The sequence below is a fragment of the Falco cherrug genome, chromosome 1 (genome assembly GCF_023634085.1).
Source record: "Falco cherrug isolate bFalChe1 chromosome 1, bFalChe1.pri, whole genome shotgun sequence".
NCBI lineage: Eukaryota > Metazoa > Chordata > Aves > Falconiformes > Falconidae > Falco > Falco cherrug.
In genome coordinates this window covers 113,249,015-113,262,753 of record NC_073697.1, presented here as the reverse complement: position 1 = coordinate 113,262,753, position 13,739 = coordinate 113,249,015, and the positions used below count along the sequence as shown (strand labels likewise).

Below are 13,739 nucleotides of genomic sequence, written 5' to 3'. Positions count from 1 at the left end.
TATTCCCATTAACTCAGCTCTGGCCCATCAAATATTAAAGAGCCTCAAGCCTGGACACAGCTCATTTTACAAAGGTCAAGTAAATCTTTCATCTCTTTTCTTCCCACCTTTATCTTCCACCACTGTTACCATCATCAGATGAGCATCACATGCTTTTTCATGTGAATTTTAGCTCTACACACACTGACTCTCAGTAATTGGTGTACAAGGCTTCTCTGTTCCACAGAGGCATGAGTATTTCATCACTATTTTTGCTTTATAAGGCTACAGTAAGAGGTGACCCTTTGTATGAAGGAGGGACTTCTTTTATTGATTTTTTTTCTTTTTTTTAAATACTCGATGGTTTCTCAGTACACCCCACTAGTGATACTAAAGGGAAAATAACCAGAGCGCAGAGGGCTGAGGAGCCATAAGCAGGCAAAGGGCTGGCTATCCTGCCGTGCAGGACACCACCCGACCGGCTCATCCCCGAGAACTCCAGCTGGACGAGGGAAGGTCCCCATGGGTTCATCCCCATCACACCTTCCCACCTCTGGCATCCCCAGTACCAGGGTTTCCTGAGGCAGAGGGGGCTCAGGGGTCCCTGCCTGGTCCCTCGGGGACCCCTGCACTTGCTGCGCTGCCTGGGCTTAGCGCAGAGTAGTTGTGAGAAGCAAACAAACTCACCAGGCAAGCTCACCTGGCTGGGGCTGATTTCTGATATGCAAAGATCTTTTGATCGTTTGACAGGATGACATTTCCCTCCAGGGTGACCTCCCCACATGGGAAGGCAGTCTTCTGCCATCTGGCTAGCTCTCCCCTTCCCCAGCAGCACACCTGACCTCAAACTCCACTATGTTTTATAAGCTCTGCACGGAGCTGTGCCCCAGGGAGCACTGCGGGCACCCCAAGAGCACCTCGCCATCCCCGAGACATGGCTAGCTTTCTGCAGAGACTTCATGTGGCACAAGAAAATGTCAGCACTGAGCCGAAGTTTGTAAGGTTGCTTCTGGACATGATGCCCCTTTTGCCAGCCCAGGGCAGGGGCTTCAGCTGCTCCCAGCACTTTCCCACAAAGCAAGTAAGAAATAAAAAACTTGAGAAAAACACAGATCATGATGGAATTGGTCCATGTCAAAATCCTGCGTCTGCATATGTCAAATCCCATTTACCACACAAACGCCTCTGTCTCCATCTCGCAGCAGCCTGGGGCTGGCCCTGGTCCCAGCAGCTGCTGGCAGCCCCAGCCCCTCTCCCAGCACCAGCTCCTGCTGCCAGCCCTGGGGACAGGCACCCCCAAAACCAGCAAGCAGAGTATTTCCAAGCCCTGGCCCAGACTCTCCATCCTCCATACACTGCCTTTGGGTTCTTTGCAAGGCTTCCCAAGAGCAGCCCCCAGACACACGAGGTGGGTTGTGCCCCAGCTCTGCCCACAGCTCCCCACAGCCACCAGAGATTCAGCTCTCTCCTGCTCTAGAACCACGGTTTTGAGAGCCAGAGACAGCCCCCTGCTAGCTGCACGTTTAAACCCAAAGCAGTGGGACCAGGCACAGAAGCTCCCTGTTGGAGAGCCGATGCTTCCAGGCTCTTCTGCCCCGGCAGGGTGTGGGCAGAGCCCCCAGAGGCAGAGCCAGACCCAAACTCACCACAGCTTCCTGGGCATTTCGGAGGCCAAGCAGCAAACGTGGCTGTTCAGCAGCAGCCGCTCAGGGATGCTCAGTCCTCTGCAGTGCCTTCCCTGCCCGAGCACTGCCCTGGTACCTCCCTGCACCAAACGGGGCCAGCCGAGCCCCTGACCGCAATGCCAGGGCTCTCCATCCATCACCTCTCTTCGACACTCCCACTCCACAGTGTCTACTTATTCTCCCCAGTTCCGAGTCCCTCAGACATATTCATGGTTACCATAGGAACTAATGAAACCCAAATTAAAAAAGAAAAAAGAGAGACAGACAGAGGGAAAATCACTTTGATGCTCTAGTGCCACCTGTGTGTGTGACTTTATTACGACAAACGCAAGAGCAGCAGGCAGGGGAGCATCCCGCAGCCTGGAGTCACACTTGGTCTCACCAGGTACCAGCTTTGCACAGGACCCAGCCTCCGCGCCCGCAGCCCACCTCTATGCTCCCCTGGGACAGAGGGTCTTGGTGCTGCCCCAGCAAACAGCCCTCACCTCAGGCACAAGGGCCCAGCTTGGGTGGGGGCTCCTGCAGCCCCCCAGCTGTGCTGAGACCCCCTCTGCAGCCGACAGCTCGGGCTGCATCTGCCACCACGTACTATTTCTCCCCTGCCAGGTTTCTGAAAGTCAATATTGATGTTTGCAGCATGCAGAAGGCTCGGTGAGGTGCTCCTTGGCTTGCAGAAAGCAGCTTGTCTTTTTGTTAACAAGTTACACAGTGAAAGAAAATTGCCTACGCCTGGCATCTTAGCCAGAAGGCTGCAGCAATAATAAGAGGGCGTTAGAAAACCAAAACTTTTTTTTTTTTTTTATTTTAAAAGCTTTTACAAACATCTAATGTGCTCTGGCTGGGCCCCAATTACAGAACCATTTAATGAAGCAGTCTGTCCACAAACCAGAAGCATCATGAGGCTGTGGAAAGCATTAGCTGCAAATAGCAGGGATAAAACCACTCCAGTGGATGCTCATTGAATGCCTTGAGCAAACCCCCTTGGCCAGCTGCGGCAGGAGGGAGGGAGAGAGAAAATCCTCACCCGCACCCAAGCAGGAGCATGGTAGCGTGCCCCATGGCACCAGCACAGTGCTCCGAGTGTGGCACTAATTGCCAGGCATAGTGGGGAAAGGAGGTTAAACGATATTTCTGCAGCAGAATTGCTGCATGGGCCCTAGGAAAAAAAAATCAGGGCATGGTGTATAAGGAGCAGTTAAATCCTTCTCAACTCCACAGGAAAAAAGAAGTCTACTGAGATTTCCCTCCACTCCCAAAAGTGGTAAACATTGATTTAAACTTCTCATTAGTTCAGCAAAAACCTGAGCAATGAGCGTAGCAATAGCGTTTCTGTTGTGCTATTTACAATGGGCATTTGCTCATTCAGGCAGCAGGTTCCCCCAAGGCTTTCTGTATACTTTTCCATTAATGAATAATTTGCACAAGTAATGATTATAGAGGGAAACCGCATGAGCTGTTACCCATACACATTACCCTGAGCTCAAGGGAGGCTCGGACAAAATATTTCTATATTAGCACACGGCTACGCTAATAGCGCCAGAGATGCGCATGGCCTTGCAATGGAAAACCCCTGACTTGAGGAGCTTACCCAGAAACCGGGGAGAGGGGAGGATGCACGTGACGGGAGGCAAGGGACAGGCCCCCTCAGACGGGAGGAAGAGGCTGATGGGAATAGGAGGCAAGTCCCAGACAGCCACAAGCGCCAGAAGAACAGAGAGCATCAGTATCACCATTCCCAGTCCTTTCTCACTTGCTCTTCCCACCCAGCTGATGACATTTCCCAGCCGGGGAGGTGAGCCCATATGCCTCCCTCCATCACAGAGCAGGATCTGGCGCAGCAGCCGCCTTGCCAGGAGCATACAGCCCACATTGCCACCTTTCAGCAAGTCTGTGGCAAACCTGAGACCAACCCACCAAATAACACCAGTGGCTCACAGACCCTCCTGGGCCCCAAGAGCATCTTCACCCCTTCCACAGCAACACCCAGAGCCCCCCCAGCAGTGCAGGTGCAGGAACTGGGTGAGAAGCACAGGCACCCACTATCCCACTGACACCAATCCGCTTTCCAGACTGCAAGATTCAAAAACAAAATAAAAACCTCCAGACTTCACTGAATTTACAGCCAGAAGCTCTGTGGTGGCCCGTTCTGCCAATGCCCACCCCAGCTCCTCCCAAGGTACAGCAGGTGCCCCATGAATTGCACCGTGCATGCCTTAACCCACCGGTCATACAGCAATGGTGTTGCTGCATTTATTAAAAGCACTGAGTGCCTGAACCACCTCAGACTAGACAGGAGAACAAGCTGTGTGACAGGCACAGGCACGTCTCCAGGAAAGGTAGGGGTGGCTGGTCTACCACTGCACAGCGCCGGAACCGGGAAGACAGCCCAGCTAGAAGAAAACATCCTCCACACACAAAACCATCGCTCAGCACCGCGTATCTCACAGGGAAATGACTTTGCGCGAGAGAAGAGCGCAAGTACTCACTTGATCTTCAGGCTGGCAAGCATCGTCTTGTCAATCCTGGGGAGAAAGCAGAGGAGTGTGTTACTGCAGCCTGCTGGCAAGCCTGGCCCCAGCATCTCCTTCAGAGGTGCCATCAATCTGGCTGACATGACAACCACCACAGAAAGACTTGACCAGAGAAGAAAATCAACCAAAACGTAACCCAGGGTGAAGCCTGGTGGCAAGTAAAACAAAATCCCCCCCAGCTATTTCCCAGTGGCTAGTGGTGGAGGACAGCTGCCTCCTCCCTGGAGATGCCAGAGGTGGTCTGGGCAGCAGAAACGATATTACCCAAGGCCAAGTTCTCTCCAAAGCACTGCTCCCACAGAACACACATTTAAAGACGAGAGACCCATGACGGCCCTGACATGCTGGGAAGATCACACTGAACCCCGCAAACTCCACCCTGCCCAGTCCAAGAGGGAAGGAATAAGGATGCAGCAGAGTGCAGTTTTGACACCTGGCTGGTTGCTGCCTTGCTGGGCGAGCTCAGGCTCATCCCTGCAGGACGATGCCCAGCTGGGCAGCAGTCACTGACCTACCCTCTCACTTACCCCTTACCTACCTGCAGCTGCTGCAAGCACCCGCACCGAGCACCCTGGACACAGGAACACAGAGCAGCCCCATCACCCCCAGCCAGTTCACACAGGGCCAGGAGCCCCACTTACTTCACTTATTTATTTGGCACCATTAATAAGTGCCTATCTCCACAGAATCATTGTGGTTAAAATCATATTAATTAATGCAAATTGTAGTAATGTCTCAAAATGTAAAATTATGTCTTTTGGCAGTCATTGCAAATGCTCTGCCACATGGTATTAATTCCACATCTCTAAAAATAATAATAAAAAAAGCAAAACCCTAACTCAAAAAAAAAAAACCAAAAACAAACCACCCTAAACCCCACTTGGTTTGCACCACGATCACAGAGGACACAGCAAGGCGGCAGAAATGCAGCTTCCCCTCTACTCGCAGCTTTACCTCCCTCCGCTCCCCGGCTGAATTTCTCCGTCACGAGGAGGCTGCACCCATGGGTGACGTGGCGGGGCTGGATCCCTGGCGCACAGTGCCGCAGCCCGAGCCGGGCAGGCACAGCAGGCACCCCACATGGGGTGTCCCCGCTTCCCACGGGCAAAGCCACCTGGCACCCCCTGCCCACCCTGCCTGCAGGCACCATCACCCTACCCCGAGTCGCTCTCTCGGACCGGCATTTCACCAAAACCCCAGGGCCACGGGAGCTTCGTTCCAGGCATCTCCCCACACGTCAGCTCCCATGCTCCGCTCCCGGCAAGCTGGCACGCCGCTGCTCCTAAAAACACACCCCAGGCACTTGCTATTGTCACTTAATACTTAACAAGCCTGTCCACAAACCTTGTTGATCACTAAATCAAGTTGAACATTAAAGCTTGGTGGTGTAAACAGCCATCACCAAACCGTGTGACAGATGCAAATGCGCCACGGGACAGTGGGTGGCAGGGGCAGCTCCTGCAGGACGCGTGCTGGAGCAGAATGCATGCTGGAGCAGAGCGCTGCACCCAGCACCTTCGCTCAGAGCCGTGGGAAGGAAAAACAGAGAGGGGCAGGGGGGAGGAGAGAGAAACAAAAATAAAAGTAACGCACAAGAAAGAAAACTGCTAGGGAAACCGCAGCTGCAGTATGAGTAAGTGAAGAGAACCACTGTGTCAGGCCCTGCCCTGCACCCCTTCCCCAGGGGGTGCAGTGAAACACCCCCCACCCCAGCCCAGCCTCCTCCCCGCACACCCCATCACGACCCTGGGGCTCCCTGAGCCCCAGCAAAGGGGGTGTCTCCCCCCACCACCACCAAGAGCAGCACTCGGGGGGGAAGGAGCCGCCGACACCAGCTGGGTGCAAACGGCCCTGGAGGACAGGGGACGAGGCTGGCACCTGCATGGGTCACCAGGGCCAGGGCGAGCCGGGATGGGGCGCAGGCAGGGCTGGGGTGGCAGCGCCCGTGGCTGCACACACCGGGGCTTTGCATCACCTGTCACACACATCCCAACATCCAATAGCAACGGCACCGCGTCTGCCACCCCATGCCAAGCACGCTCCTCCCGGGACCTCGCTGACAGCAGATGCAGCCAGTGGACAGAAAAACAAACAAAAAAAAGATGAAAAAAGAACAATTATTTACAGTCCAGGCGAGGGCTGGAAACAGCAGCTGCAGCTACAGAGAGCAGCGCCTGGGTGTGCCCGGCCACCCCACACGGTCCCCACAGGAAGGGTGTGCCAGTGGCGGCCGTGCGAAGATGCAGAGGCAGGTGAGGGGCTGCGGCAGGTCCCTTCCTTTCCTGTAAACACCCGGAGAAGCGTTTTCCCAGCTGAGCACGGTGCTCTCCAGCCAACGTACAACCGAAAGGGGAGCCTTCCCCAGGGAGTAGTGCACCAACCCCACTTAGAAGCTCCCCCTGCAGAACACAGGGCTCCCCCCGTGCCCTCCAGACTGTCCATCTCACCGGGCAGACACGGATGCTGACTAATGCAAGGAAAACCTGTGCCCTGCTTCCCCCAGCCCGGCCGGCGGCGGTGGCACAGCCCCAACAGCCAGCAGACCACATTTTCCGGCGTGACTCTCCGGCTCGTAGTTGCCTTTCCCCTGTAACTGCCAAAGCACAGAGAGAAAACAACTGCGCAGTGCCCAGATGGCCCCGCACACCCCTGCACAGCAGTAACGGCTCCGCTCCACCGCAGCGGGAAGCCGTGGGCAGCAGCAGCTCCCGGGACATGCCCAGCATGGTCGGGGTCCCAAAGCCACCACTTCCCATGGTGGCTGCAGGACAAAGCTGCCCAAGAGCTGCAGTTTCTCTCTGCCACAAAATGCGTTCACATTTCACAGAAATTATTGGTGCAGAAGTTTATCGGAGTGCTTCCTTCCCATTTGTACATAAAGAAAAAACTAAAAAATCCATCTGAGACAAAACGCTTGACTTCAGTAAGGCGTGTGCTTCGGTTTCCCAGAGTCTTTGCTGAAACCCTCGACAAGCTCACTGCCCTCCCACAGCCCTCTCCGTTACTCAGCATTTCCCCCAGCACGTTTCAAGCAGCTCCAAGCCCACTGGCACAAGCCCTCCCCTGAAAGACCCTGGCTGCCCAGCCCCTACAGCCGCTGCAGCCCGGGGATGGGGGGAAGGCAGAGCACCACTGCCCAGCGCCCAACAGCCACAAATCATTATCAAATTGCCAATTTGGCCATCAATTCCCACAGCCTGCTCACAATCACACAGCAGACTTGGAATGGGCATAAAATACCGGAGAGGGAAGCTGGAGGAGGGCAGAGGGAGAACAGCGCCATTTTCTTAAACTATTTCCCTACAGATCAACACGTCTCTGAGGGAAGGGAAATGAGAAGCATGCAATCCTGCTGAACCCCGGGGTGCGGGCAGCAGCTGCAGTGCACTGCTGAGGACAGACGGAGCAGGGATGACTCGGGGATGTGCCAGTGGTGCGGAGAACCTGCCATGGACCGGGCAGGACCTTGCCACACATGCCGCAGGGTACTGAAGGCAGCTGTAAGTATTGCTGCCCAGGCAGAGGTCTCAGCAGTGAGAGAAAGAAGTGGAGGGAGAGCCACAGGATGCTCTTAGAGGTGACATGCCCATGGGGACCCACCATGAGTCCCTGGGGAGGTCCCCTCACCACTTGGCACCTGCAAGGCTCACGAGGGACTTTGCTGGGGCACAGCAGCACCTGCCTGCTGCAACTGTGCCAGATTTCCCCACAGGCACAGGGGCAAGAAGGTCCTTCCCGACTCCCACGCGCTCCTGTTGGTGAGGGAGAGCAGGACAGGCTCTGCCACAAGAGCACCATGACACAGGGTCAGGTTCCTTCCTCCTTTGAAGCCACAGAAGGAAGAAAAGCTCCTCGTGTGGCACCATGCCCCTGGTAGCGAGGGAGGGATAGAAAGGAAAGGCACCCACCAGCCATAGCCGCCGAAGGAGACGCTGCGCTTTCTCTGGAACATGGTGGTGGCTCAGTGCTGCCGGGGAGCTCCAGCCATGGGGGGACGCAGTGACGGGGCCAGCAGCGCGGAGGATGGGCACAGCGGGTGCTTCCTGCTGGCGTGCACAGCGCTGGGGCGGGGGGACCCCAGCACCTACCGGTCAGCTGCCTCGAGCACAGAAGCGCATGCACACACATACAAACACCAGAAAAAAAGTAATTTCCTTTTTTCTGGGTTGTGGGTTTTTTTGTGTGTGTGTGGCCTCAGGGCGTTCACACCATTACACTGCAAATGTCCTATTTCTCCTAGTGGCAGGAGCTGGGGGCAGCGTGGGCATCGGGGCTGAGCCTGGGCACAGCATCGCCCACAAGTACCGTGCTGCGAGGCTACCCCCTGCAACTTGCCAGCCCAGCTGGCCCCTGGGACACAGTGCAGAGGTCACTGGTGGCAACATGGAGGTCTGCCTCCCTGGGTGGCTTTTTCCTAGCCATCCCCAAAACAGCAGAGCTGTTTTCACTGCACCAGGCTGTCTCCCTGGTAGGGGATCCTTCAACTGATGCTCCAGTGCACTTTAGGGGACATCCCACTAAAGGCATTAAACCTCAATAAGCAAAAATCCCATCACCTCATCTCTCATGGCAAACAGATCTCCAGCTACCCCAGAGCCCAGTGAGGCATCTCCCACCCGGCCCCCACAAAGCTGCTGCATTTTCTCTCCTCTGGTTCGTGGCAGCTCTGTAATGCTGGAATGCACATCTGCAGCCTGACCACCAGCAAAAACCCCATGGTCCTGTAACAGCCAGGCTTCAGAAATCTCATTTAAATGGAAATGCTGACCTCTAGCTGGGTACCAGCTTCCACTGATCACAAAGTCCCAAGGAAACAGGCTGTCCTCCCTATGCCAGCCTTTGGGCATCCCAGGACACAGCAGAGCCAGCGGGGAGGTCAGCCTGCTGCTGGGGGCTGCACATGGTGCCCAGGGGCTGAGCATCACATCCAGGGGGCTGATGACCCCAGCCTCGCACCTTCTGCCTCCCCAAACCAGCCACCAGCACCCACCTGCATCCACTCAGGGCTGTGCTGCAACAGGGGGTCAGCATCCACCAGTCAAAGTGAAGAGTGGGAACGCCAAGCACCCCTCAGCAGGCACAGGGGGGTCGCTCTCCCTAGGGCCACAGTGGCACTCAGCATGGATGCTGCCGGCACAGCACCAAAGCCTCGCCTCGCACCGCAGCCAGGAAGGGGTGAACCACTCGGTCGCACATCATCCACCACGCTCACAGGATGCAGGAACCCAAAGCTCACTTCCCAAAGTCCCAGCAGTTCAAAGGCCAGCGGAAAGCCTCCACCTGCCAAGGTCCTACTGGTTCAGCTACTTGAACACTCACCTCCTCCTCCGATGCTTTACGATAACACCTGGTGCACAGTGAACATCTCCTTGACTTGGCGCTGCCGGGCAGTGCCTGGCTCACACAGCTCCCAGGGGACTCAAGGCAGCTCCTAGCCCAGCGCTTGGCACTTGCAGGAGTCAGACTCTCATCCAAGCACCCAAAAGCTTTAAAATGAGAGACATTTGGATTCTGTCTAATGTGTGAAAGAAGAGGGGGGAAGATAGGGAGTTGGAGAAATCACTCAACTCCAGGGAAAAAGCCTAGATTGAAATCCAGCTATTTCAACTCCTACTTTTCTGCCCACAGCCATCTCTTCTTGAAGGGATGAAATGATGGAAATCCTTTGCATTTTAGAGCTCCTAAGGACATTATTTAAAAAAAAAAAAAAATTCCAAACATGCTGCAGGCTTGAAAGCCGTGATTCAGGTACAATGAAATATTTGGAGCAGATATTTGCTTGGAGCACGTTTGTTTCTGGCCTGCACACTCTGCGTTAAAGCTCTGCATCAATAGCAGTGTGACATTATCCTCTCACTTCATCCTCCCCCAGGTCACGTCTTTCTTACACTCATACCGGTTGATTTCTGCCCAGCTCTGCTGAGCTGCTCACGATTTACATGCCTGAAAATAAAAGCAGGGAGCTTCCCCGCATGGCCGAGCTCTGCAGTGCATCAGAACAATTCCCAGCTGCTGCAGCTCCAGCGCAGCCCTGCACGTAAACCTGCAGTGGCAGGAAGGGACAGCAGCCCTGGGAAGCATCCATCTATAGTTGGCATCCCACCAGCAACAACTTGGAGAGTCCCAGGAAAACAGCCAGCTCTTCATTTAAAGGTTTACTGTTGCAGCACTGTAAGTACCAATTACTGATCTCATCCTGCCACTTCAGTCCTTACGTGAACTTGCCACTGTCAAGGGCAACATGGAAGCGGAGGGCGACGGGGGGACGCGCAAGGCAGGGCCAGGCTCCCCTTTAATGGGAGGTCATTTCAGGTCAGAAATCCTCTGGCAGGTCCTCACACCTCATTGGTATGGCAGTTCTGCTAAAGCACGAAGAGAGACTCATGTACCTCCCCCAGGATTTCGGAGCCCAGGAGGACAGGACTTCAACATAGTCATAGGGAAATTACCTCCATTCCCCGCTACCCTGGAGAGGTGCGAGGCACCCCACACACAAAGCCCACCTTGCCCCATGCCAGCAGGGCCAGCACCCAGAGATGTCTGTGGCCAGCAGGGATGGAAGCGGAGCTCTCCCTGCTCCTCATCCCCACATGTTCGGCAGCCCCCTAGGGCCATGTCAGCCACCAGATACAAGTGACAAACAGCATTTGAACCAGGCAAAGGTTGAAAATATAGCAAGGATCCAACCGCAACTCCCCAGAGACCACCAGACTCCCTCCACTCCCGGGTACCACATCAGCGCCTGTCCAGTGCTACCTCGCCTGCACAGGAACGCATCCAGAAATAGTCCGTCTACAATGATGTTTTCTTGCTTCTCCCCATCCCTTCAAGGTATTTCACACAGTTGGGCTCAAAAACGAAAGGAAAAAAATAAAAACAACCCCACCCTCCTTCTTTCAGCGCAGGCACAGCCAAATCATAACTGATCAGCCAAAATTAAGAAACAAAAGCCTGGGGGAGGATGCCTCCTTGGTACCATCTGCACCAGACAAAATTAACATTTCCCAGGGGCCTCTGCCAGAACGACAAGCCCACTGCCCTGACCTACCCCGGCTGCGCTCCCGGCTCTGGCGAGCAGCCCCATCCCCGCCGGTAACACTGGGGAGGGGGTGCTGGGGCAGTGAGCCACGTTGTTAACAGCTAATTAATAGAATCAAACTCACCTGGAGCACCAGGCACCTGCAGCTCCCTAGTGTGTAACCACGGTCCTGGAGCTGGAGAGCAGCATCGGGGAGAGGTGCCCACATTTTGCCTGGCTCCATCACACCCTCCAACCAGGCACAACAACAAAACAGCAAGAGGGGAGGGAGCGCGAGGCCATACAGATAGATAGAGCTTAATGAGCACAAACTGCTGGGCTGCGATTCTGTTTACAAAAGGAAACACAAGCTAATTCTGCACAGCCCTGGCTCGACTCATCCATCATGGAACGGGGGACCGCGGGGCTCCAACTGCCCCAACACTGCATCTGTGGCTGCTGTGAGACCACTGAAACCAGGGTGTTCAGAAGTCCGCACAGCACAGCACCGGCAAATGCATGAACCGCTGGCACAGAGGAAAGGAGGGTCTGAAGGCACCTTCCTCCAAGGTGGCTGAATTGGCCAGCCCAGCTGCCCACAGACATGCCAGCTGCAGGATGGGTTAGCCAGGCCACCAGCCCCCAGCTCCTCGCAGCAAGACTCCATGGTGGAGCCAGCGCAGGTGGTACCTGCTGCTCCAGAGCCCGGCGGCTTGGGCAGACATGGAAAGCCTGCGCCCTGGGCATGGGGGGCGGGGGGGCACTGCCCCTGTGAAGGCATAAGCAGCAGGCACGGGCAGAGGAGGGGCTGGCATGGGTACCCAGCCACCTCCTCAGCAGCTAAAGCCCACACCACAGAACAGAATTGCGCCCAGGAAGGGCAGCGTAATTCTTCCCTTTGTCACTGGGGCTAAGAGAGACTGATTGCATCGTTAGTGCTTTAATATTGCATGCAGCACGCTGAGGGTTTTCATCTTTCCATTATGATTCTAAGGAAGGTCGTGGGCACCCAGAAATATCAGATTGTGTCCTGGCAGGAAGAACATGCTGTGCATATCATCAGCCTCAACATACAAAGGAAAGGAAAACAGTGTCCGAATTAATTCTGACTCAGTGTGTGGAATATTTTTAACAATATTTTCTCCCCTTTATGGTGCTACTGAAGTGAAATGAAGTGTGCAACTTCATGCCTTAAGCAGCAGCTTCCCACAAGACCCAGCCTGCTCTCAGAGGTGGCCGTTTACTGCTCAATAGCTAACAGGTCTGCAGCACTAACTCGCTGCCACGAGGCTTCCTCAGCAGCTGCACTGGGTAAGGGGAACACTATTTTGTCACCCAGAAGGTGAGCTTCAGCCAAAGACCAGTAAAGCCGAGGAGACCTTCCAGGGACAGTAGCATACTTCTGTCAGTCTCAGCGCTGCTCATTGCAGGGGAATCTCTGATCGCCTCCTTCCAACAGCCAGAAGTGCTGCTTTGCTCTGCAGGGACAGCCAGCAGCCTGGGGAGCTGAGGCGCAGCCTGCTTATCGACAGCCTGCTTGTTAAACTTATTAGGGAGGGCTCAATACATCTGAGGTTTAACTGGGAGGATCGGTGTGTGGAATAAAGCAAGAAGTGCAAACACATCCCCCCAGAAATGAAGAGCCAATTCCCAGAAAATGAAAGTTCAGCATAGAAATTACTAGCAGCCTCCTTAGAAAGGCAGCCCTGCTCCAAGTGCTCCTAACCTGAGGAACAGAAAACAGGGAGAAAAAGTGCACTGAACATGCCTGGGGAGAAGCGCAGACTGTGCCTCTGTCCTGGGCACTGTGGTTTTACCGGGCTGGTGACAAGGCTCGCTGATCCACGCACCTGCAGCATGGGAGAGGTGATGTGCTGCAGCCCTGCCAGCCCCCAGTGCAAGTGCACATCCACCTCATCCCTGGGAAGGGGTCATCAGCTGCAGCAACCGGGTGGCTAACAGCACTGGTTCCTGCAGGCACGAGGGTTGCACAGGCACCCACGGGTGCCAGCCATGTGCTGGGCTGCCAGGCCTGCTCTGGGGATGCTGTTGGGGGGCTGGGTTAGATGCCACAGAGCCCAGCACGTGGAAAGCCCCATTGCTGCACTTACCCAGTCCCACATGCTCGGCTCAGCAGCAACTGTGACTGATGGAGAGTGAGGTGGAGGTGAGGGGCAGGTGAGGGGCAGCGGGCAGACTCCTGCCCCTGCCAGGGTCTGCAGAGCCCACCCAGGGACATCAGAGATGTGGCAACTGTGAGGGTGAATACTGGGATCAGAGATCCAGGAAGCCTGTTTTCCACCCATGTTTACATGTCAGGGACAGATTCAGTGCTGGATAAAGCCAGAGTCTCTTCCTTCCAGAGACCAAGGTTACGCAGAGTGCACGCTGCAGACCTCACTCCAGCTCCTCTTGCACGTTCTCAAGGCCATTTGACAGCACTAATGGCTCAAGGCCTCATCCCTACATCCAAAGCGATCTGATCCCTCCCACTGAGTTCTATGAAAAGAGCTAAATAGCACAGAC

At 55.1% G+C, this 13,739-nt stretch overlaps 1 protein-coding gene across 12 annotated transcripts in view; it reads right to left on the bottom strand.

Annotated features, from left to right (window-relative positions):
• The window catches only part of RAP1GAP2 (RAP1 GTPase activating protein 2), an 80,224-nt gene that overhangs the window by 56,205 nt on the left and 10,280 nt on the right, over positions 1-13,739 (bottom strand). For 5 of the 12 annotated variants that reach the window (XM_055721436.1, XM_055721418.1, XM_055721426.1 and 2 more), the window contains one exon: positions 4,151-4,186. In XM_055721436.1, coding sequence (XP_055577411.1) covers positions 4,151-4,186 — 36 coding nt within the window. The other 7 variants (XM_055721480.1, XM_055721487.1, XM_055721500.1 and 4 more) reach the window with 6 other exon arrangements.